We start from the raw sequence: 26,137 nt of genomic DNA on the forward strand, positions 1-26,137 counted from the left end.
AGAGCACTGTACTAAGCGCTTGGGAAGTCCAAGTTGGCAACATATAGAGATGGTCCCTACCCAACAGTGGGCTCACAGTCTAGAAGGGGGAGACAGACAACAACAGAACAAAACATATGAACAAAATAGGGCCTTGAAGGGAGGAAGAGAGTTAGCTTGGCGGATCAATCAATCGTATTTATTGAGCGCTTACTGTGTGCAGAGCACTGTACTAAGCACTTGGGAAGTCCAAGTTGGCAACATATAAAGACGGTCCCTACCCAACAGCGGGCTCACAGTCTAGAAGGGGGAGACAGACAACAACAGAACAAAACATATTAACAAAATAGGGCCTTGAAGGGAGGAAGAGAGTTAGCTTGGCGGATCAATCAATCGTATTTATTGAGCGCTTACTGTGTGCAGAGCACTGTACTAAGCACTTGGGAAATCCAAGTTGGCAACATATAGAGACAGTCCCTACCCAACAGCGGGCTCACAGTCTAGAAGGGGGAGACAGACAACAGAACAAAACATATTAACAAAATAGGGCCTTGAAGGAAGAGAGCTAGCTTGGCGGATCAATCAGTCAATCAATCGTATTTGTTGAGCGCTTACTGTGTGCAGAGCACTGTACTAAGTGCTTGGGAAGTCCAAGTTGGCAACATATAGAGACAGTCCCTACCCAACAGCGGGCTCACAGTCTAGAAGGGGGAGACAGACAACAGAACAAAACATATTAACAAAATAGGGCCTTGAAGGGAGGAAGAGAGTTAGCTTGGCGGATCAATCAATCGTATTTATTGAGCGCTTACTGTGTGCAGAGCACTGTACTAAGCGCTTGGAAAGTCCAAGTTGGCAACATACAGAGACAGTCCCTACCCAACAGCGGGCTCACAGTCTAGAAGGGGGAGACAGACAACAGAACAAAACATATTAACAAAATAGGGAAAACATATTAACAAAATATGGAATCTAGTAGGGGAGATAGACATTAAAAATAAACTATAGTTAGAGGAAGAAGCGGAGTATGGGAGCTGAAGTGGGATATCAAAGTACTTAGGGGTATGGACCCAAGTGCATAGGTGATGCATATGGGAGAGCAGATAGGCTGGAGAAATGAGACGTTAATCAGGGAAATCTTCTCTGAGGAGATAATGATTTTTAGTAGGGCTTAGAAGATGGAGAGAATGTCGGTTGTTGGAAGGGGAGGGAGTACCAGGCCAGAGGGAAGATGTGAGCGAGGTGTTGACAGTAAGAGAATTGAAATAGACGTACAATAAGTAGGTAGGAGTTAGAGGAGCCAAGTTTGTGGGTTGGGTTGTAATGGAAAATAAGTGAGGTTAAGTAGAATGGGGAGAGCTGACTGAGTGATCTACTTGCCAATTATTGTCAGTATGCCTGCTGGGCTTGTCATCACATAAGATGCCCTTAGTTACTCTTCGGTCAGAACCATCACCAGAAATGTCAAAGCCCCTGCAGGTGTTCCCTTACTTCTGGTTGTGTCACCCCCAACAGGGTGAGGTGCAGACTAGATTCTGGGGCAGATGTTTTTAAGGATATAATAATAATAAGGCCTCCTCCAGGAGGCCTTCCCAGACTGAGCCCCTTCCTTCCTCTCCCCCTCGTCCCCCTCTCCATCCACCCCATCTTACCTCCTTCCCTTCCCCACAGCACCTGTATATATGTATATATGTTTGTACATATTTTTTACTCTATTTTATTTGTACATATCTATTCTATTTTATTTTGTTAGTATGTTTGGTTTTGTTCTCTGTCTCCCCCTTTTAGACTGTGAGCCCACTGTCGGGTAGGGACTGTCTCTATTTGTTATCAATTTGTACTTCCCAAGTGCTTAGTACAGTGCTCTGCACATAGTAAGCGCTCAATAAATACGATTGATGATGATGATAATAGTGGCATTTAGTAAGCGCTTACTTTGTGCAAAGCAATATACCCATTTGCAAATCGACTGATTTTACCCAACACCATTTATTGGCATGGCCATGTTGTTTTTGATTGGAAAAGTTAAAATTGAATTTCATGAGTCCTGGGATGAAATGGAACACAGAAATGTGTATGATTAGTAGTAGCTGAGAAGCGCATACTGACTGATTTACTGGAGAAGAGAAGATAAGTTGTGTTTGACTGGAATGACAGATTTGAACAAGAAAAGTATGAACAAGCCATTTCGCATTTTGTCATTTTTTGTGATAGGAGTCTTTTTCCTTGGTCTGTTGGATAGTTATGCAAAGATTTCATTTACCTAGTTTATAGTTTCACCCCCTCCCCAGCTCTCACTCTTCAAACATATCCATTTATTTTTTGAAAAAAAGAAATCAGCAACTTTTCATTTTGTGGGTTTTTAAATTAAATTTTCCTCAGATTTCAAAGGTAAAACTTTGGCTTTCATTAAATTTCCCTTATATTTTGAGTTTTGAAGTTTGCATTTTATTGTATGTAATGACTATATGTGATTGTGTGATTTCCATCATTTGATGTTGAGAAATTTATTATGTTCCTCAAAGAGTCTTGGTTAATCTACAGTTTTGTCTCCTCACTGCAAACAGATCTTGTTCTTTCAGGTTTGTTTCTTTTTCTGTCCACTGTGTATTTCAGGAAGAAAAGATGAGGCTGTGTGGATTTAGGTAGCATCTCTTTAGCCAGTAGTTCTGCAACTTTACCAAAATTTTAGATCCTCATCAAGGGTTTTTCTCAGTCTTTTCTTAAAGGAACTTAAGACGACTTTGAGATGAATCTGTTTCACTTTTTCCAAATATTGATCAGTAAGAAGTTAAGGTGGCCCTGTAGGACTCTTTAATTTCCAACTCTAGTACATACTTACTGTATTGTCTTATTTCAAAGTAAAAAAAACCCTCCTCAAATGCTACTTCTAAATCTGGTTTAATGTTACTGACTTTTAACTATGCGTTGTTTTTGTATCCGATCATTTTGCATGCAGAAACCTGGCGGTTGTTGTGGTTGCTGCTGTTATAATTTGAGCTTCATCAATGTACTGGGCGCCATACCAGGCACAACCCTGCCCTTAGGCTTTGGGTTGATTGGCAGAAAGTTGCTGAAGTAGAATGCCTTTACAAAAGTAGGAGCATTTGCAATTTAAAAAATTTGAGATTTCTTGCTCGTCACGCAACCTGAAATAACCCTTCCTTCATAATAGTGCTATCCAAGTCAAGTCAGTTTTGGAGCTTGTATTTTATTATTATTTTTATTATTATTAGTGCTTAACAAAGACAACTGTTAATGGTATTAATAATTATATAAAGCTACTAGTAGTTATGCTTGTTCAGCGCTTATAAGTGCTGTGTGCCAAATGCTACACGTTTTAGGAGTGTTCCTTTTATGACATATTTCATTCAAACATGGAGCAGAGTAATTCAGAAATCTGTGAATGTCTTGGATACAATATAAAAGTGCTTTAGTGGAAGTTCTGCCATTTGCGTATGTCCTCCCAAAAACCTCCTTTCCATCCGACCATCTAAGTTGGTTATTTTAGCAGATATAGTTTCTAATTAAGATTTACAGTTGAGAGAGCTCCCGGAGCATGTCTATTTTAGCATTTAATTGCTCCCTAGGCTCCAAATTAAATTCTTTAGTATTCCATTTTGCTCTGTTGGTGAAGCAGTGAACTTTTTAGCATGGCCCAAGCAACGTAGTGCTTATGACACACCTCGAAGGACCAGCATCCAGACTTCAAGAAAGTTAGATTTTTGACTTCTCTACATTTATTAGCTATCAGTAAGGTGATGCCATTAGAGCAGATATTTCTTGATAAAGTTCTATCAGACCACCTAAAATTGAAGTGAAGTGTGAGCTAGAATAGCCTGGCTAAATGAGAGGAAATTCATTCATTCATTCAATCATATTTATTGAGCGCTTGGAAACAGAGCACTGTACTAAGCTCTTGGGAAAGTACGATACAGCAATAAAGAGAGACAATTCCTGCCCACAATGAGCTCACAGTCTGGAGCGGGGGAGACAGACATCAGTATAAATAAATAAAATTACAGATATCTACAAAAGTGCTCTGGGGCAGGGAAGGGGGGAGGAGCGGGAAATGTATTGTTGAGTTCCTCTGAAGAATAGTTTTCATTGTAATTGTTGACTAATGTTAAAGATAAAACTTTGAGATTTTGGTTTTTCCATTCTTTTTATTTGTTACAATCAAATAATTTATGTAGCGTCAGCCTAGAGAGTCCTCCCTTTACTCAGTTTCTTCCTGTGATAAGGATGTAAAAAAGGGAAAACTTTGTGGTTAACCCCTCCAACCACACCACCTTTTTTTATGATACTTGTTAAAACAGTTAACTTTGTGAAGCACTGTCCTAAGCACTGAGGTAGATACAAGTTAGCCCGGCTGGACAAAGCCCCCGTCCCACGCGGGGCTCACAGTTTAAGAAGGAGGGAGGATTTAATCCCCATTTTTCAGATGAGGTAACTGAAGCACAGAGAAGTTAAATGGCTTGTCCAAGGTTACACAGCAGACATGAGGAAGACCTGGGATTAGAACCCAGATCCTCTGACTCGCAGGCCTGTGCTCTTTCCATTAAGCGCTTAGTACAGTGCTCTGCACATAGTAAGCACTCAATAAATACGATTGATGATTAGGCCACATTACTTCTGTACTCATCTTTAGAGACTTCAACCCCTGCTGACTGTCCAGTCACCGACTCTTTCAATCTACTTGACTCCTCTGAATTCCACCACTACCCCCACGTCAGCTACGTATTTACTTGAACATACCCTGGACCTCATCGTCATCAGACACTGCATCATTTTCAGTAATGTAAATTCCATTCCTGAAGTCACTCGTTTTGAATTTTGCGACCAAAACCTCCCAACATCCTCCCGCCCTCACTAAGTGCCAGTGCCTTCATCCTTTCCATCATCATCATCATCATCATCATCATCATCAATCGTATTTATTGAGCGCTTACTATGTGCAGAGCACTGTACTAAGCGCTTGGGAAGTACAAATTGGCAACATATCTGTACCAAGCTACTGTGCTTCTCTTAGTAGCCCTCCCTTCTCTAGGTTGAAAAATCCATGACTTTCACATCACCGCCTCCACAAATTTGACTCTCTTGCGTCTCTCTGACTCTGCCAATTCCCAAATGTGGATCGCTCCCCGAGGCCTTTTTCTCCGCTCCCGTTGATTATAATAAATTATATATTATAATAAATTACACTTATCTTGTTTCCAAAGCTTGTGAATATTTCTGGCTCTCCATTGGTGTGGGCAGGGAGCTTGTCCGGGGCTTCTGTTGTACTTGTCAATTGCCTAGTACAGTGCATTGTATTCAGTTGGCACTCGATAGACACTATTGCTACTCCACATCCTACCACCACTGCACTGATGTAGATGAGCGTTCTTGGTGGGAATTCAAAAATCAAGTCTTTTCCCCTTTTCAAAGCCCTACTGAGAGCTCACCTCCTCCAGGAGGTCTTCCCAGACTGAGCCCCCCTTTTTTCCTCTGCTCTTCCTCCCCTCCCCATCGCCCCTACTCCCTCCCTCTGCTCTACTCCCTTCCCCTCCCCACAGCACTTGTACATATATATTACTCTATTTTATTAATAATGTGTATATATCTATAATTCTATTTAATTTGATGGTATTGATGCCTGTCTACTTGTTTTGCTGTCTGTCTCCCCCTTCTAGACTGTGAGCCCATTGTTGGGTAGGGATTGTCTCTATCTGTCGCCGAATTGTACAGTGCTCTGCACACAGTAAGCACTCAGTAAATACGATTGAATGAATGAATGAATGATTGATTGAAAAGTCAACTTCTGACCCTACAAATTTGCCTCCTGGTACTGACTATCGTCCTGTTCAACATCACAACTTTTCCTCCCTCATGGACTTCCATGCTCCTAACTGCTTCCATACCCCCGACTATCCCGTATTTTTAATTTACAGCTTCTTGTCTCTCTCACGTCCTCCCTCCTGCCTGGAAAGTCCAATTCCAGTTGCTATTTAGTGTTAGTCTGTTCTACTACATAAGGATACTTACCATCACGCCCTGTTCTAAAGCTATAGCAAAACAGGGCCAAGAGAATGATTTGTGGATCACTTGCTTCTAAATTTTCTAGTTTTGGTCCTTGTTAAAACGTTAGTATGTTCATTATCATTCAATTGTACATTTTAGTTTGGTCTTTTTAGAAAAAAAAAGGCAACTTGCCTTCTAAGCCAACACCTGCTTGGGTTCCATAAATCATCATTAAGCTGTCATCTTATTTTAAATTGTTTAAAACCTTGGTAGGCGTAATCGTGAATAGAAAGAGTATTTAAACATGAATATGAATGACTATGATATTATTTGTGATTTACTGTATATGCAATACACCCATAACTTATTGAAAGATGCTGCAGATATACTTGGGTTATGTGAAGTATCGTTCTAGATAATTATGATGATTTTGCTATAGTTTGCTCTGTGACAGACACTTCCTGATTATTGTTGCCAAAACAGTTTACGGATTTTTTTCTTACATTTTTTTTTTAGTGGAAGCCTGCATAATTCAAAAGGGAATATAACAGCACAATTAGTTAACAATTAGTTAAATAAATAATAATTAACTTTAAAATTAGCATTGGAGGTAAATTACAGTGGAGCGATTATCACTCCCCACATTCCTATCCCTTTGAGCCGTCTCCTAGCCACCATCACTATCCTTTTTTTTTCTCATTTTGCCTATATCCTCATCCTCATATCCTATATCCTCCCCCTCGTCCCCCTCTCCATCCCCCCCATCTTACCTCCTTCCCTTCCCCACAGCACCTGTATATATGTATATATGTTTGTACATATTTATTACTCTATTTATTTTACTTGTACATATCTATTCTATTTATTTTATTTTGTTAGTATGTTTGGTTTTGTTCTCTGTCTCCCCCTTTTAGACTGTGAGCCCGCTGTTGGGTAGGGACTGTCTCTATATGTTGCCAACTTGTGCTTCCCAAGCGCTTAGTACAGTGCTCTGCACACAGTAAGCACTCAATAAATACGGTTGGTTGATTGATTGATTGATACCTTTCTTTTCCACCTTGCCTCCTCTAAAAATCTCGCCCATCTTTGCCAGCAGTCAGTGCTTTCCGGATTACCCGCAGGCTGTTTTTGGTGATCACTGGTAAATGGGTGACTGCTGATCCACGTTGCTAATTTAATTCTTGCAGTTACTTGAGGGACAGTGACTAAATGGCCCCCCTCCAGTTTGTTAGTGTTGAATTTTATTTTACCCAAGGATCTTCTTTAGTTTGAATTGGTTTTAGCCAGTGGAACTTCCTAACATCAGCTTTAAGGCATTTTCCCCCTTCCTAATTTTCTGTGATGATCTCGTACTACAATCCAGGCCTCACATTTACCTCCTCTAATGCCAGTCGACACTCGTCTTCCTCGCCACCGATCCCTTGCCCACGTCCTTCCTCTGGGCTGGAATTCCCTCCTTTATAAGGTAGACCAGCACTCCCCTCACCTTCAAAGCCTCATTAAAATCACATCTCCTCCAAGAGGCCTTCCCCAGCTAAGTCGTTATTTCTTCAAGCGCTTAGTACAGTGCTCTGCACACAGTAAGCGCTCAATAAATACGATTGATTGATTCCACCAGCTCTCCCTACTGCCTCACCTGTGCATTCGGATCTGTGCCTTTAAGCACTTGATATTCACCCCACCTCAGCCCCACAGCACTTACCAGTCTTTTAGACTGTGAGCCCACTGTTGGGTAGGGACTGTCTCTATATATTGCCAATTTGTACTTCCCAAGTGCTTAGTACAGTTCTCTGCACATAGTAAGCACTCAATAAGTACGATTGATTGATCGATTACCCGTATTCTCTCCCAGTCCCCCTATCTGTAATTTATTTTCATGTCTGTCTCCCCAGCTAACTGTAAGCTCCTTGTGGGCTGGAGTCATTTCTGTCAACTCTAGTGTATTGCGCTCTCTCAAGTGCTTAGTACAGTGTTCTGCACACAGTAAGCGCTCAATAAATATGATTGATTCCACCAGCTCTCCCTACTGCCTCACCTGTGCATTCGGATCTGTGCCTTTAAGCACTTCATCAATCGTATTTATTGAGTGCTTACTGTGTGCAGAGCACTGTACTAAGCGCTTGATATTCACCCCACCTCAGCCCCACCGCACTTACCCGTATTCTCTCCCAGTTCCCCTATCCCTAATTTATTTTCATGTCTGTCTCCCCAGGTAACTGTAAGCTCCTTGTGGGCTGGAGTCATTTCTGTCAACTCTAGTGTATTGTGCTCTCTCAAGTGCTTAGTACAGTGTTCTGCGCACAGTAAGCGCTCAATAATTGCCACTGATTGTCATGGATCTTTAAAAAGGTTTTAAGTGTCGTTCCTTCAAATTGCCCTTTACTTGTAGTAACGGTAAGCTAATTGTGGGCAGGAATGTGTCTGTTTATTGTTGTACTGTATTCTACCAAGCGCTTAGTACAGGGCTTTGTAAGCAATCAATAAATAACTATTGATTGACTGACTGATTTATAAATTGACGTCATTACCATTTAAGGACAAATATTGTCTTTTTAGAAACAAGGTAGTCATCCAGATTGTCATAGTTGCAGTTTGCATATGTTGTTTCCAGGGCAGATGCTACAATAAACTGTGAATTCAATATTCTAATAGTCTTTAGCTATTCTAAAGGTACAATAACAGATTATTGTTCATACTGGAGTAATAAATTGAAAGTCCGTGATCATACTTTTTCATTTTACACATTGTCAGAACCTTGGACCTTAATCTCATTCTTTGATTGACGGTAGCGGCCGGGGAAAGAACACTTGTATTGTTTGTGATAGTCGCATCTGTTCAACTTGATTCAGTTGAGGGTATTTGCATATTCTTAAGTATTTCTTCTGAGAGGACCTAAATCCTTCTCAAGTGTTTGATGCATTTTTGAAATTCATTCATAAGGAATCTACATGCACTAATAGTTCTGTAGAATATTGCTGTGCATAATCTGACAGATAAAACTAGTTTTTAAAACAAGGTATTCTTTAGGGATGACACATTACATTCTGATTTATTCTGTTGGGCAGAAATGTCAAGTACTTTGGAAAAGGCTGCTTAATGTTTGATTGAATTAGTGTTTCTCATTCAAAACTAAGTTGTAGATCATGGAAAAATGTAGCTGTAAAATCAAGTTTACAGTAGGTTTTTGGTGTCTTGAAAGGTTTTTCAATATTTCTGCCAATGTAGAATTAAAGCTATATGATTAACATTTTCTTATCATCTCATTGCTAAATTGCTCAATTATTCTTTTCATCAAAACATGGTAAAATGAGCATAAATTTTCTTCTGTTATATTTCGTTAATATGTCACATAAAAAGCCAAGTGTGATTTTTGAAGCTGGTGAATTGAGGAATTCCAAATTAAGCCAGATTCTTTCTCTCTTATCCATCTCTTGTCTTCTTGGCCCTTTATTCTTTCTCCCCTGCTCCTAAACCTGTTAGATTTCAGGCCCCTGAATCTCGCTATTTTGAATCTTCCGGATTTGCGGTATTTACTGTCAATTCCATTTGGATCTACAAGTACGTTTTGCTTTGTGAATAGAGAGCCTGTTTTCCTCTGTGCATATCCTTGACTTTAACAGTATTTTCTTCAGGATAATAAAGTAGAGGACTTACCTGGAAGAATAAATATATGTGGTTAAAGAAAGATTCTATTTATCATAAAAGGATTATTTCATCTGGCTGTCAAAAACAGGTTCAAATTGCATGCTTATTGTTTATATTTCAGGAATCCCTTTCTGGACGTAGAAAAGCTCTCGCCACTAGCAGCATCAACATGAAACAGTATGCAAGTCCCATGCCTACGCAGACTGATGTCAAGTTAAAATTCAAGCCATTGTCCAAAAAAGTTGTGTCTGCCACTCTGCAGTTTTCTTTATCTTGCATTTTCCTGCGGGAAGGAAAAGCCACGTAAGTTTTCCGTCAAATAGGTTGGTTTGAGTTGGGTTTTAAAAGATTGCTTGAACAGAGAAGACTCTTACTTGATAGACTGGCAGCAGTTAAGAGCATCTTTCACCATAACAATCATTCCTGCCATATTTTATTTCAGCTTCTTGCTCTGACTAGGGTCTCTCCTTTGGATTCAGAGTAGGAACCAATTATGAGTCGGTGTTACATGTAAAAATTGAAAGCACATCTTAGTAGGGTATTAATGGTTGATATAAGTTCGTGTCATTAATGTCTAGTGGCCAAGCTTTTCATGTACCTTAAAATCCAATCTTTAAATTTATTGTGCTGTCATCTGTGACATGGGAGGACTTCAGAATCAAAGTCTTAGGGCAGGAGGAGTGAAAAAGTGGGAAGAATATTTCCTGTTCTTTCCCTTATCCAGTGCAGAATAAGTAAATACTTTGGACACATGGGACTGAAGTGGCCTCATATTCTTGGCCCAAGGGTGGCAAGTGAGAGGAACTAGGAACTACAGGGAGCTGCAGAAACCTCAAGTTTTCTGAAAAAAGTATGCTGTCATATCCAAAATGGGCTTACAGCCCCTCAAAACCATGCCTTCCTAGGGAAACCTGTATTTATATGCAGATGTGTATATAGGTCTACCATTTAGGGTTCAAAGACAAACCTATCTACTTGTTTTGTCAGATTGTCTCTATCTGTTGCTGAATTGTACTTTCCAAGCGCTTAGTACAGTGCTCTGCACACAGTAAGCACTCAATAAATATTATTGAATGAATGAAATATAATACCGTATTTAGCCGTTTGATGGTGGAAATCTTTTCAAATGTATTCATTAGGTAAATTTGTAATTTTGGATGAATATTTTGAAACAAAAAATATTGTGGTTCAGGAATTGCATTTTAGTAGTTTTAACCATGGATTATAAAAAACAATTTAATGATTAATATATGTTTTAAATTATTTATTTAGAGATGAAGACATGCAAAGCTTGGCCAGTCTGATGAGTATGAAGCAGGCAGACATTGGCAATTTAGATGATTTTGAAGAAGATAATGAAGAAGATGAAGAGAACAGAGTGAATCAGGAGGAAAAAGCAGCAAAAATTACAGGTTGGTTTTGTGGCATTGCAGCAAAAGATTTATCTATTATAGGGCCGTACATTCATTCTGCTTGCCTTGTAAACTTATGTCTACTAGTGGAAGAGTTTCTATTGCTTTAGCTTATGCCTGAAAATGAAAATATACACAGTCCTTGTGATATTTATGAATCCTGTATATGCCAATGACATTGTTTCATGTGTTCCCAAAGGAGAAGGTATTGTTCTGTGCAGGGGCACCAATGACTCCAGTCCTATAAACTCCCTCCTGCAGCCCCCAGTGCTCCATCTTCCCTCTTCTCTTACCCCTGTGATCTTTGCAAACTGCATCACCTTGCCACACCTTTCCCATCCCCACTCTCTTATCTTTCTCAGCCGTCTCTGTGGTGGAGAGCTGCCTGCTTTTAAAACCTACCTCCCCCTTTGCTGTTTCTCCAACCTCATCCCTTCAGCCAATCAATCAATCAATCAATAGTATTTATTCATTCAGTCAGTCATATTTATTGAGTACTTAGTGAGTGCTTACTCTGTGCAGTGCACTGCAGTGTGTGCTTGGGGGATATAGTACAGCAGAGTTGGTAGACACATTCGCTACGCACTTGTCCTCATCCTTCTTCCCTCCCTGCCTGCCATCTTCAACCACTCGCTCTGTGATGGCTCTTTTTCCTTTGCCTCCAAGCATGCTTACATCTCCCTTTTCCAGAAGAACCTTAATCTGAAATCCTTTGTATCCTTCAGTGAGCCCACTGTTGGGTAGGGACTGTCTCTATATGTTTCCAACTTGTACTTCCCAAGCGCTTAGTACAGTGCTCTGCACACAGTAAGCACTCAATAAATACGATTGATTGATTGATTGACCCATCCTTTCCCCTCACTTCCCCAACCAAATGCCTCAGACATGTTTTATTACACCTACTGCATCTACCTCCTCTCCTCCAACTGCGTTCTTGACCTTCAACATTCTGATTCCATCCCCTCAGCGCACTACTGAAACTTCTCTCTCTGAAGTAATTTGCCAAATCTAGTGGATTCTACTCCATCCTTATCCTCCTCAACTGTTTTCATTATTGTAGACCACCGCCTTTTTCCGGACACACTATCCAACTTTGATTTTACCTAGTTGTCTCCTGGTTCTCTTCTTACTTCCCCGATCCATTCTTCTCAGTCTAACTCTAACTCTACACCTTACCCCTTCCTGAAACTCCTATCTGTCTCTCTCTCTCACTCCCTCCACATTATAGCTCTCCCCATCTTCAAAGCCCTACTGAAATCCCATCTCTCTGAGGAGACCTTCCTGCTCAATCCTTCTCCTCCCAGATTATATCCCCTAACTACCACTTCAGCACTAAGTATGCACTTGTTTACCCATTACTTTCAGAACTATTTCTGTCAACATCTTACCTTGATGATTAAACACTAATAATGTTGGGGTCCCTCTTTTCCTTCTTTCTCCTATCTGTAAATTATTTCATTTTCTGATAGTCACCATGTCTACTAACTCTACTGTACTTTCCCAAGCCCTTAGTACAGTGTTTTCACACACCAGATCTTCAATAATTATAATTGATTGATAGCTCTCGTTTGTGTGTAACTGGGTTAAGGAAGAATGAACTGCTTATTGTCCTCCGGTGACAATTTTCAAAAAAACTATTTAAGAGAAAAAGATATATATTCTCCGTTATTATGATGTAACCATTTTGGAAGACTTGCCACCTGTTTATTTCTCAGTGAGGACTAAGCTGTTAACATTTTGAACAAACTGGTTGACAGTCTAGTTAAGATATTATTTATAAAGCATGTTATCTGTGCTTTTTACAAGCTTTGCGATGGGATTGAGTGGTTCAAGTATTCTGAAAATTGATCACCCTTACTGTTTTCAGTTGTTAACCCTTTTTCCCATTACCCATCCCCAGCTCATTGTAAAATATCAAGATCACCACTTCTCAGCAGTTTGGAACTCCTGAAATCTTGTCTGATACCCTCCTGATGAGTGGGCAGACTATAATTTCAGGTGCCTGTTTATTCCTAGTCTCTGGGCCTCAGCTGCCAAAAAGTTTTAATCTTGACCCTTGGTCAAATCAGTCCTGAATTTGATCTTCCCAAAGAGGCAATTATAGGTGTGTCAGAATTTTACATTGTTTTATATTATACTCTATAAAATCTTCTTTATATGAAACCTTGACAAGATACTGCCCAAAGCCATACCTAATTTTTTAAACTTATTTTTGACAAGCATATGTCCTGCATCCTGGGTTCACTGAGTATGCCTAGCTAAAGCAAACTACATTTTGGGGCCTGTATTTCTCTACCTTTTTTCTAAGATATCTAGGATTAATTTACATTGTCAAATAATGAAAACTGACTCTACAGTTAACACTTCTTCATTTTCCAGGATTAGTAAATTGTTAGCCTAGTAATGGAACGTACCCTGCTTTTAAATACAGACATGGAGGAAATGCTTTCTAAAATGAACATTACTTTTCATTTGAGTCAAGGAATACATCTACTATTCTCTGCTTAGTATCTGAAAAACTCTCAAGAGGTAGTGCCTCCATTGTTCAGATTTCCGTAGGGCACTTAAGCATTATCTCTTTAAAACTAAAGGATTTTCTAATTCACCAAGCCTTTGTATATTAGTGCATAACAAGAGGGTTTTAAAGTAGAGAGACAATTCCAAATTGGCTACATCTTAAATCCTGTACTCTTGAGACCTGTGCAACTAATAGGGTTTCAGATATTAATTTTGTGAACATACTTTGCTGTGGCTCTGGTGTCTTTCAAAAAGACCGTCTACAACTTATGTAAGAAAATTCTGCAGCTTCAAATGATTTGTTGTCATATTTTAGCTTAGGAAAGCACAGCATTTGTTCCTTTGCTCATTTTCAGTATTTATAGCATCCAAATATTGATTATTTCTGCTGCCACGACTGTAAATAATATGAATTTACATACTTTAATTTGATGTATCTCAAATACCGCACAGTCATAAAAGGGATTTTCAATATTCATTAATTTCCAGGAGGTTTCCAAAAGATTGTGCATTCGAATAATAAGACTGTCACATTAAAGGTGTCTCCTTTTCCCAGCTATTTACTCAGACATGGAGTCATCATCCCTTCCCCCCTCCCGGCCCTTCTTCCTCTCTCTCTCTCTTGCTCCTCATTCTGTAAGTTCCCTAGTCAGGAATAAAAGCCCATTTTATAGATTTCCTGGGCTTAATTTAGTTTGCCTTTTTCTTAAAACATAGTAAAAAAAACAACAGGTTGGCATTTTATTAAGCCTTTCACATTTCTGTCTAACAGTCTGGTTAGGGAGTGGTGATGTAAACGTCACTAGTAGTAGTTAGAAGACTTGTGATAGAGTAGTAGCGGTAATAGAATATAGAAGAGTACTCTACTATGCACTGGGAAAAGAAATATACAGGTGAGATTTAGACCGGGTTGGGGCCCTGGGCCCTGCAGGTGCATTTTTGTCAATTGCACACAGTAAGCGCTCAATAAATACGATTGATGATGATGAATTGCCTTTGCCATTTATATAGGCAACCAAAATTTGAATTCTTATGAGAGGTTTGTTGACTAGTGAAATGTTGAAGAAAAATAAAATGCCAATTTGTAAGGGTACTGTAGATCACATTAATGATGCACTCTGATTGTACTACCTTGATTAACAATCTGTATCCTCTCTTTTTCTCTCTGTCTTTGGTAACAGCATGCTTCTACAGCTTTATAATTAAATGACCTTACCTTACATTTGTCTCAACTGGCTTTTGTTTACAGAAATTGTAAACCAGTTGAATGCTCTGAGCAGCTTAGATGAAGATCAAGATGACTGCATAAAACAAGCAAATATGCCTTCCGCTAAATCAGCCAGTTCCTCTGAAGGTCTATGAGCTTTCCTCCTTTCTTTCCATTTCTGATTGTCCGCATCTACTGTGACCTCCTACCCTTTGACGTTTCTCTATATTCAGCTGTCAGTTTCATCTTTGTGCTTTTTCTTGAATGCTCCCTTAAGTAATTTGTAGTGCAACCAACAGGTAACGGCATGACTGAAAACCCATCAACATAGACTTAAGTCAGGATCCTCAATAAACTGTGATTTTTAGAACTCTCCATATAGTATACAATGCTTACCCATTCTAATGAGTGAAATGCTTCTGCCTTGTATTTAAGCTAACATATTTCTCAAATATTTTATTACTGATACAAAGTCCATACAAGTAATATTTAGAATGAAAGCCTCATCAAAAGAAATTTTTTAAGATCTGGTAATGCTTAACTGTTGGGCCACAGTAGATTCAGAAGGCAGTTCTCCATCATCATTAGTTATTATTTCATTAATTTCATGTCTTCTACTGGGAAATGTCATTGTACTACAAAGTACAAAGATATATTTATTTTTGCAGATTGTAAAAATGCCACACTTTGTTTCTTGGGTTTATTTGTTTGAGTTATTTGAATTTAAAATGTTTTATGTATAATATGTACTGACATTTAACTATAGCCTAGCCATAATGAAAGCACAATTTGTTTCCAGAGCTTATCAATAAACTTAATTTTTTGGATGAAGCGGAACAAAACTTGGCTAATCCATTTGGTGATCCTGATGTAGCTGAGTTAAATCCATTTGGAGATCCAGAGGCTGAAGGTAGCAAGTTTTTCAATTAATTCATTTTTTTTCACATTTGCTAATAACAAAACACAGTTGTTTTTGAAGATGAGAAATTAGCAATTGCCTTAAGATGGTTGTTGAGAACTAAACATCTGCTTTTGCTGACATTAAAATTGAGGTTATTTTCTCTTTAGTAGCTCATCACGATAGTAAAATTATATGGTTATGGATAATACAAGTACTTCTGCTATTAGATTTATGTTTTGGGTCGATGCATCTCACGCACACACACAACCTATTAGACAATCTTGACTTCCTAAGAGAGAAATGGTTTATGAAATGTTTTAAAACATTAGTATTTGAGCTCAGAATCTTACTAAACTGCACGCCTTCAATGCTTTTTCTTAAATATCCATGAAAGAAGGAAGGAAGCCCTGCTGGAAATGACCATGTCTCCATAATTCTCTTTTGAAATGAAGAATTATGAGATTTTAAAAATATGTCTTTTTCCTAGTCTCATCACTGGGTAGAGAAAGCATATCTTGATACATCTTTATGGCTTGCTCATGTTATTGGTAATGCTTTTTCAAATTAGATTTATTAAAATTTATAACTCCATATGGTCTTTAAGGAGAGAACATCTATACCAGTTTTAATGGTTTGACTCTGCTTATGCAATTTCCAAAGTCTTCTTTCCACTGTGTTTTCTATCCTTTTTGTTTAAGGGCTTCTCTTATACCCATTGACATTTTGTGCTTCAGTGATCCTTTTAGAAACTTATTAAATGTGTTTGTAACCTTTTGTATGAAATAATCTTGCCTTTATAAAACCTCCTTTGTTGTCAGTTCTATCCTTTTCAAGTCATGCTCTTTAGTTTGCAAAGAGCTTTTTTTAATTTTGGTTTTTGCAAATTTGGCAAATTGGCTTTTGCTTTTTTTATGTTTATGAAAATTACAATCTTCCCAATAAGAAACAACTAATTTTGTATATGTTTACAATATTTTCTTATAATAATAATAATGATGGCATTTGTTAAGCACTTACTATGTGCAAAGCACTGTTCTAAGTGCTGGGGAGGATACAAGGTGATCAGGTCCCATGTGGGACTCACAATCCTAATCCCCATTTTACAGAAGAGGTAACTGAGGCACAGAGAAGTTAAGTGACTTGCCCAAAGTCACACAGCTGACAAGTGGCGGAGCCTGGATTTGAACCCAGGACCTCTGACTCCAAAGCCTGGGCTCTTTCTACTGAGCTATGCTGCTTATGGAGTGAGACTTTCTATTTGTTCATTTCTGCTCCTTATATCATAAAATGACTTTATATGTATGAAATAATAAGGTAATACTTTGACTTTGTATCGTGATTTTCTTCCTAAACATTTTTGCTCATTGTATCTCATTTTATCCTCCCAACATTGATGTACATGGTCAGGAGGCATAGATATTTTCTACCTCTTTTCAGTTAGAGAAAAATTGAGACCTAGAAAGTTTAGGCCATTAGCAAGATCGCAGAGAGCTCAGACTAGAACCCAGGTCTCTGCCTTCTTGTCCAGTGCTTTCTCCACTAGACTAAGGAAAATCATAGGTAAGGAGGCAGAAAGGCACCAACCAAAATAGTTCAGGTGTATCCTTACTAACAGTTATAAAAAGAAACTATTATGCATACTGAAGTTTACGGTTCATTTATACTAACTTTGACCTGTTTCAAAGTGTTGAGTTATATACAACATTTCAGTCTAGAAAATAATTGTACTCATTTTTATCAATCTAAGATAAAAAAATTGCATGGTGTACTTTTATGATTAACTAACTTTAACATATAAATTTGATTTATTGATAAAAATCATTTGCCCATATTCTAATCATGTATTATTTGACATAACTCTTCGTCTGCGTTGACGTCTTTGGAGCCAGGACTATCCCAAAGCCAAATTCCATTTCTCAGCTATGAAGCAGCGTTTTTCTTTTCTGTGTTTAGCATTCCAGCCAGTCATTCCCTCTATTCTCCTTCTTCTCTTTTGGAAATCAGAGTGGTGTCTGTGAAAGTCAACTAGTTTTGGCTTCCCCCACGATTTCTCTTTAAGCATCAGCAATATTGTTCCTTCTGTTTTAGCTGGTACTGGAAATAACTCACAAGCCTTCACTGAGTCTTCCCTAACCACCAATCCTTTATTATATTGCATATAACCCAAAAATTAAAACTAGGATCCTCTGCCAAGATCTATAATGGCAACTGTTTCTTTGCATTTGCATTTTCTGGAAGTTCTAGACTATCCGTGTATTTTCCTCCTTATTAAGTTGAAGCAATTGCACAAGTTCTTCCTAGAAGTTAGTTCCCCTATAGATCTTGGTAAATTTTCGTTACCTTGGTTCTAATGATTCTTTAAGCATAGTTCAAAGTCCTTCTTACTAAGTTTACCACTCCTAAGTACCCATAGTTATTGGCCTTCTGAACCAACCAGGTGCCACAGATTGTGACAGTTCATTTCTTGGGAAGCAGAGTGCCATTTTCCCATGACCCTCAAATATTAGTGGCAAAACTTGGGGATTGGAGTCAAGTTCAAAATTGTTTCTCAGAGGTTTTCCAGGTGCCACTTTGAGTTTGTCCTATTCCCTGCCTGTCAGCATAGCTCTGCCTCCAGCACTCCATTCTGCAATCAGGTGACAATTCAAGATTTTCCCTGATCCATGTTCCAAAAGTTTAGACAAATATTCATTGCTGCTCTTGGCTATTTATGACACCATGTATTACCGGCAATTCTAACTATGTCTGCTGCTTAGACTCTCTACCTGTTGGCTCTCTCTTCATTCATCCATTCAATCGTATTTATGGAGCTCTTACTGTGTGCAGAGCACTGTACTAAGCGCTTGGGAAGTACAAGTTGGCAACATATAGAGACGGTCCCTACCCAACAGTGGGCTTACAGTCTAGAAGGGGGAGACAGACAACAAAACAAAACATATTAACAGAATAAAATAATAGAGTAAATATGTACAAGCTTCTTCTCTTCTAGTTGTTTTCTGAAAGTAATGTGACCACACAAAAGTTTTTAAAATTCTATTTCGAACTTGCACTATTTTTTAAAATCGAGCATGTTCCTATGTGAACAAATTATTTTCTAGAAGAATTATAACATAAGCTTCATTTTCAGCAAGGTAGAAATTGATAACATCTTTTCCCAGATACAAATCATCCAGGCCTAAATTAATCTTGCGAAATTAACTCAAGTTCTTGACATTACTGGAAAAAGATACATATAATATTAAACCAGTGATATCTTTTACTTTAGATGTACTTTTCAATAAGCTTCTCCCATCCCAACAGCATAGGAAGAGTGCCTTTCTAGCTGATGATAAATACTCAAGATATTCAAGTATATGCTGATATTTTGGACAACAAGCTGAATATTAATAGGCTTTAAAACAATGGCTCCATTTCCAATATGACAGCTGACTAGGGCTCTCTTGCCCTAGTCATACTTATGGTAATATGTAGCTTAAGAAGTTTACCAGCAATATTTCAGTATATAAGCTGGTTACAAATCTGAAAGAGTTTCAAAGAAAAATATGGTTGATTAGAAGAAAAAATGTATGCCTGATCCATATCTGAGTAGCCATTTAGTACGGCAGATTATATTTATGAATAATTTGCTATTTCAGCTTTAAGGGACATAAAATTTCATCTGCTTTTTTCCATTTAATGAGTCACGTTTTTTCATCAGTATTTTTTTTATTATCAAACCAGAAAGTAAAAACAGAATGTGTTCATAGAATAAGTGGAATTCAACAAGGCTTAATCTCAGATACCTGGATTTATGCCAGACAGTCCAATTTAACAGAAGAAAATCATATTAAGTTCTTCAGTGAAGTTTTCATTGTATTTTCACAAAACATTAAACTAAGTAGGATTGCCCAAGAAATACTGTTATGTCATCTTATGCCACATATTCTTTCACTTATCCCTTCTCAGTCACTGCCTTGGAACCTAATAATCTATAATCAAAGAAGAAAAGGTAGCAGGCGATGTAAACTTTAATGTGTAAATCTGGTGTTTAATAAAATGCAGGAAAGCATTATCATATATTACAGCTATTTCTAGACTTTTATGCTTCAATTTTTTCAGCTGTAAAATGGGGATAACTGTGGTAGCTTCTTACCCAACGGGGCTGACATGGGGATTAATGAGATAACACACAGGAAGTGCTTGAGCTCTTAATGAGTCCACTTAAATCCTAAAACCTAAGGCTGTTGAAAAGTAATTCCAAGCCCCAGAAGAATGTCTCTAGGGAAAGGAGGAGAAACGCCATGTATCTCCACAGCTTTTCTGCTCCAACTGGGAGAGCACTCCCCTTTCATCCTCTGTTTCGTATTTTGTTGTCAACATACTAAGACCCCTTCTTAAGGTAGAGAATGTTGCAGTAAGTTAACTTTTAATGTTTCACATAAAGATGTGACTATGCCAGTTTGTTTTTCTGATCTGATTATTTTACACTTTTCGCTCCTTTAGAACCCAGTCCTGAAACAGCTTCATCTTCAAAACCAGAAGAATCTTTTCGTAACAATAGTTACAGTCCTTTTAAAGAGGTGGAGACACCACAGTACTTGAACCCATTTGATGAGCCAGACCCTGAACCCGAAACCGCATTTGTTAGTATCAGAGATTCTCCTCCCCAACCTACAAAAAGGAAAAATGTAAGGCCTGTGGACATGAGCAAATATCTCTATGCCGATACCTCCAAAACTGAAGAAGAAGAGTTAGATGAGTAAGTATAACTCATTTTGAAATAATCTTGGAGGGCAAATGTGTGTGTTAGCTGTTCAATAATGTTGACTCTTGGTCATACGTGCTTAAATTAGAAAGGTGTTTTAAACCAGGGCTTACTTTGCAGAGTTAGCAGTGTTGCTTAGTGGGAAGACCATGAGCCTGGAAGCCAGGGGACCCAGGTTCTAATCCCCATTCCACCGTTTGCCTGCTGTGTGACCTCGGGTAAGTCGCTTAACTTTCCAGGGCTTCAATTTTCTCACCTGGAAAATGGGGATTAAATACTTCCTCCAAGTCATAGTAATACGTCATCTTCTAAATACCTCTTAACCTATGAGCTCCATGCTGGCCATGGACCGGGCCGGTCCTGATTTTCTTATACCTATCCCAGAACTTAGTACAGTGCTTGGCGCAGAATAAGTGCTTAACAAATACCACAGTTATTGTTGTTATTCAGATGAGTGAAATTGTGCCCATGATGAAAACCCCGACGCTGGTGAAATGCAAGAATATCGAGACCAAAAGATTTCAGACTTTGCGAATAAGACAGGAAGGAGAATCTCTCCTTGACATAATTTTTCTACAGTTCTTGGGATTCAGATCCAGAGAAGTATATAGCAGTGTTCCAGAGGTCAATTGCCTTGATGAGGTTTTTGCAGTTCATGAAAGTTCTTTTAGACTGTGAGCCCACTGTTGGGTAGGGACTGTCTCTATATGTTGCCAATTTGTACTTCCCAAGCGTTTAGTACAGTGCTCTGCACATAGTAAGCGCTCAATAAATACGATCGATGACGATGATGATGAAAGCAGCATGCAGTAGAACTGTGCATTAGAGCCCTTCTTAGGGAAGGCCTGTTTCCTGGAGGCAGTATGAGGAGGGAGAGAGTGACTGCTCCCTCTTTGGCTCACTCCTTTTTTTCTCATGTTCCTCAGAACTTTGATTTACCTCCATTTTCTCTTCCGTGTCTTCCTCCTGTGTTCCCTTTCTCGCCCTTCTCCCTTCCCTTCCTATATATTTCAGCAGTTTAACTACTCAGTAAGCAACTGTTTAAACTTCCAGGTGGTCTACAGGTTCAGCCTAAGAAGAAAGACGTTAGCGCAGCTCGTTGCAAGCAGGGAATGGATCTGTTCATATTGTACACTCCCAAGCACTTAGTACAGTGCTTTGCAAACAGTAAATTCTGAATAAGTTCGACTGAATGGATGTGATAGTATTCAAATGTGGAGGGTACAGAAACAGATTACAGAAACTCTGCACATTAGAGATGGTAGGGCCTTGCTTTACGTTTGGCAAACACACCAAAAAAGCTTGTCTGAATTAATTTGTTCATTCAATCATATTTATTGAGCGCTTACTGTGTGCAGAGCACTGTACTAAGCACTTGGGAAGTACAAATTGGCAACATATAGAGACGTTCTGAATCCAGCAGTTATCTGAGAATCCAGGAACAGCTTTGAAGAGCACCTCCCCTGAAAAAACAGGCCGAAAATACAGAGTAGGAAAGGTCAGATAATAAGAGGGCAGGAGTGACAAGCTGTGGAGCCGATGGCACGGAGAAGCAGCCGGAGAAAGGACTCTGTACTGACTTCCCTGACTTCCCATGGCCGGATCTCACCTTCATTCCTTCGTAGCTTCCCCACCCAAAGCATCCCAGGGCCAGCTCCTGCTCCTTAGGGGAGTGGCAGAAGTTGGATTGGTTAGAAACTCAACAGCCTCGCTGCATTAATATAATAGAGGCTTTGAATTTAATGCCAGATCCCGTTGTGATTCTAAAATCCCATTGTTGCTAAGTGTGGCATGTATTTTGTTTGTGATGTGTCTGTATTTATGTCTTTAAAATAGTGTGCCTTATGCAGTGGCTTGCGTAATTTTTGATTGCTTCGAGCAGTCCATTAAAAAAAAAAAATCTTCATTCCGAGGAAGCTCATAAAGATTGCAACTTTAGAAAGGAAAAAATGATCCAGTAGGAACGCTCAGTTGTCTTTAATGTGACCTTTTTGAAACTGAGTAAAAGTAGATAAAGTAACTTTTTCAAGTGAAGGTAAACCTTAGGTGCCTTTTTATTTTGGTTACCGAACCGCTGGGCGTGTGGATGTTATGTAATAGCCATACAGCCTGGAATGACTGTACTTAAGTTTTGCTTTGCCTTGAAGTGCCCTAGGTGGCTGGTTATTACTCAGCAACCACACCACACCACCCATAAGACGTTTTATTGTGATCTTACATGCGCAATTTCAAATGTGACTACTGTAATTAAGTAAAAGTTGAATTGATTTATCAGATGACATGACCTCTGGATTGTTCTAAATAAACAGCTACACCAAAATCATGTACCGGTATTAGAACTGTCTCCCTCCCAGCTGTTGTACTTTTATTTCAACAGTATTAAATGTTACTTGTCACATTTGCTACATAATTAGGATGACAGAATCATGCACCTGAGGAATCAGAAGTTGTAATATCATAAAAGCTTTTAGGGGATGAGCATATGGCAGCAAAGTTTTGTGGCCTTGGGATTTTAAGAAAACAATCCGAGATGTCATTTCGCTGCTGGAACCAATAACAATGAACACAGTGCCGTCTGTGCATTAGGGATTTGCCCTTAGTCATCATTCTGATCTCCCAGTTGTTGGAACTTTTGGGGATTTCTACCTTATACCCTATTAGCAGAGAATGGAAAATATGCACAATGTGGAGACTGTGAAAAGAATATGAAGGAAAGGGAAGCAGAAGTCTTAGCTATAGTTAGTGTGTATCTAAATTGGCTCCGGAGTCTGTGGTCCCTGCTTCCATCTCTCTCCTCCACCTCAAATTGAGCTTCGAAACACAATCCTGCACTCGTCGACCTGTTCCAGGGGCAGCCTTGGGTCCCGGGTAGGGTATTAGAGGAAAAAGCCTCGAAGGTTTTACCCCTAGGTGAACCTGTGACTATATTAATTTTATTTTATTTTAAAAACTTAAAGACCATTATTACAACTCATCACCTCCCCTCTGATGAGCCATTAAACTTAAACCCAGCTATAGAAAGCTTATAAAATCCATTCTTCCACCAGTGATAAACTTCTGACCTCTCCCAAAGTAAAAAGGCTGTGAGTCACTCTTCCCGCATCCTCCAAAGAACAGCCATCACAAACAAATGAATGCACTCACTGCCTTGATGTGTTGAGGCAACCTCCAACACATCCATCAGTGCCTGGAGAAAGTGCACGCCCTGAAGTGCACTGAGCGAATACATGTGAAAGTGGCCTTTGCACATGTGAATTGCTGACTGCCAAGTTTTCTTTGTGCTCCTCCCAACTCTAATTACATCTTCAATGGAAATCATGAAATCTAGCACTGTGAAAGCCCCGAAACAGCAAACTGTTCTCAAGGGGAGGCCTAGAGTTCTCTTGGTATTCAAGAGAAAAAATGATTGTGTAGATGCCTGCCTACTCCAGTTTCTTTCTCTAAATTTGAAAATCAGAAAAGCTGTCTACTTTAATTTTACATGTAGTCACTTTGACCATAAATGGGTTTATAATGTAACATTCTTGTTTGCATCTTGTAACATGATGGGACTCCTTAACACCCTCACTCGCTTGTCACTCCCACTACTCCTGCAGGAACGTGACCGACAGAGACAAGAGAATGCAAGTGACTGTGTTAAAACTACTACTACTAATAATAATAAGAATGGCATTTATTAAGCGCTTACTATGTGCAAAGCACTGTTCTAAGCACTGGGGAGGTTACAAGGTGATCAGGTTGCCCCACGGGGGGCTCACCGTCTTAATCCCCATTTTCCAGATGAGGTCACTGAAGCCCAGAGAAGCGAAGTGACTTGCCCAAAGTCACACAGCTGACAATTGGTGGAGCCGGGGTTTGAACCCAGGGCCTCTGACTCCAAAGCCCGGGCTCTTTCCACTGAGCCACGCTGCTTTGATAGTCAATCCCTAGCACGATAGTCAATCCCTACAACCAGGTTCGCGGTCCAGAAGTCGTCTGACGGGCTGAGGCTCGTCTGCCATTTATAAATGGAGACGCCATCATCGTAACTACTTGTTAAGCACTGGGGTAGACATGAGATAATTGTCAGACACAGGTCCTGTCCCAAATAGGGTTCACAGTCTTAGATGATGATAACAATCATCTTTTTTACTCTATTTATTTATTTATTTATTTTATTTGTACATATCTATTCTATTTATTTTATTTTGTTAGTATGTTTGGTTTTGTTCTCTGTCTCCCCCTTTTAGACTGTGAGCCCACTGTTGGGTAGGGACTGTCTCTATATGTTGCCAATTTGTACTTCCCAAGCGCTTAGTACAGTGCTCTGCACACAGTAAGCACTCAATAAATACGATTGATGATGATGATGATAACAATCGTGTTTTTTATTAAGTGCGTGCTATATACCAAGCACTGTACTAAGTGCTGGGGTAGATACAAGATAATAAGGTCAGACTCGGGCCCTGTCTCACATGGAACTCACCGTCTAAGTAGGAGGAAAAACAGGTATTGGATTACCGTTTGAAAGATGAGAAAATGGAGGCCCAGAGAAGTTAAGCGACTTACCCAGGGTTATATAGCAGGCAAGTGGCAGAGCTGGGATTGGAACTCAAGTCCTCTGGCTCCTGGGCCTGTGCTCTTTCCCTAGGCCATGTTGCTTCATAGCTACCCTGAGAGGTAGGCAGAGCAAGTACTTCAAGGTACACAGTCAGCTGTCCTCCTACCCTACCTCGCTGATCTCATCCTACACGCAACCTGCATAGTTCACTTTCATTCATTCAGTCGTATTTACTGAGCGTTTACTGTGTGCAGAGCACTACACTAAGCGCTTGGAAAGTACAATTCGGCAACAGAGACAATCCCTACCCAACAACGGTTTTAATTATTTGTATCGATGTCTCTCTCCCCCTCCTTTATTCATTCATTCTATCGTATTTATTGAGCGCTTACTGTATGCAGAGCACCGTACTAACCGCCTGGAAAGGAAAATTCAGCAACAAAGAGAGACAATCCCTACCCAACAACGGTTCTAATTATTTGTATCGATGTCTCTCTCCCCCTCCTTTATTCATTCATTCTATCGTATTTATTGAGCGCTTACTGTATGCAGAGCACCGTACTAACCGCCCGGAAAGGACAATTCAGCAACAAAGAGAGACAATCCCTACCCAACAACGGTTTTAATTATTTGTATCGATGTCTCTCTCCCCCTCCTTTATTCATTCATTCTATCGTATTTATTGAGCGCTTACTGTATGCAGAGCACCGTACTAACCGCCTGGAAAGGACAATTCAGCAACAAAGAGAGACTATCCCTGCCCACAATGGGCTCACAGTCTAGAAGTGGGGACAGTTACCAAAACAAGTAAACAGGCATCAGTAGCATGAATATAAATAGGTAGAATTAGAGATATATGTTCACATCAGATCAAATGAAACAGGTATTAATATAAATAAAAAGAATTATAGATAGTACATGTACAAGTGCTATGGGGCAGGGGGGTAGGGCGGAGGGGAGGGGGAGCTGAGGAAAAGGGGGGCTCAGTCTGGGAAGGCCTCTTGGAGGAGGTGAGCCTTCAGTAGGACTTTGAAGGGGGAAAGTGAGCTAGTTTGGCAGATTTGAGGAGGGAGGGCATTCCAGGCTATAGGTAGGATGTGGGCCAGGAGTCGATGGTGGTGCGAGAACGAGGCAAAGTGAGGAGATTAGCGGCAGAAGGGTGGATGTTCAGGCTGGGCTGTAGAAGGAG

General features: G+C 39.5%; 1 protein-coding gene across 5 annotated transcripts in view; it reads left to right on the plus strand.

The window, feature by feature from the left end:
- The window catches only part of EHBP1 (EH domain binding protein 1), a 256,095-nt gene that overhangs the window by 90,453 nt on the left and 139,505 nt on the right, over positions 1 to 26,137 (plus strand). For 3 of the 5 annotated variants that reach the window (XM_038750933.1, XM_038750935.1, XM_038750937.1), the window contains exons 6-10: positions 9,749 to 9,930; positions 10,900 to 11,039; positions 14,806 to 14,910; positions 15,563 to 15,673; positions 20,147 to 20,402. In XM_038750933.1, the coding sequence (XP_038606861.1) occupies positions 9,749 to 9,930; positions 10,900 to 11,039; positions 14,806 to 14,910; positions 15,563 to 15,673; positions 20,147 to 20,402 (794 nt within the window). The remainder of the gene's footprint in view (positions 1 to 9,748; positions 9,931 to 10,899; positions 11,040 to 14,805; positions 14,911 to 15,562; positions 15,674 to 20,146; positions 20,403 to 26,137) is intronic. The other 2 variants (XM_038750934.1, XM_038750938.1) reach the window with 1 other exon arrangement.

This window comes from Tachyglossus aculeatus, chromosome 9 (genome assembly GCF_015852505.1).
Source record: "Tachyglossus aculeatus isolate mTacAcu1 chromosome 9, mTacAcu1.pri, whole genome shotgun sequence".
NCBI classification, from domain to species: domain Eukaryota; kingdom Metazoa; phylum Chordata; class Mammalia; order Monotremata; family Tachyglossidae; genus Tachyglossus; species Tachyglossus aculeatus.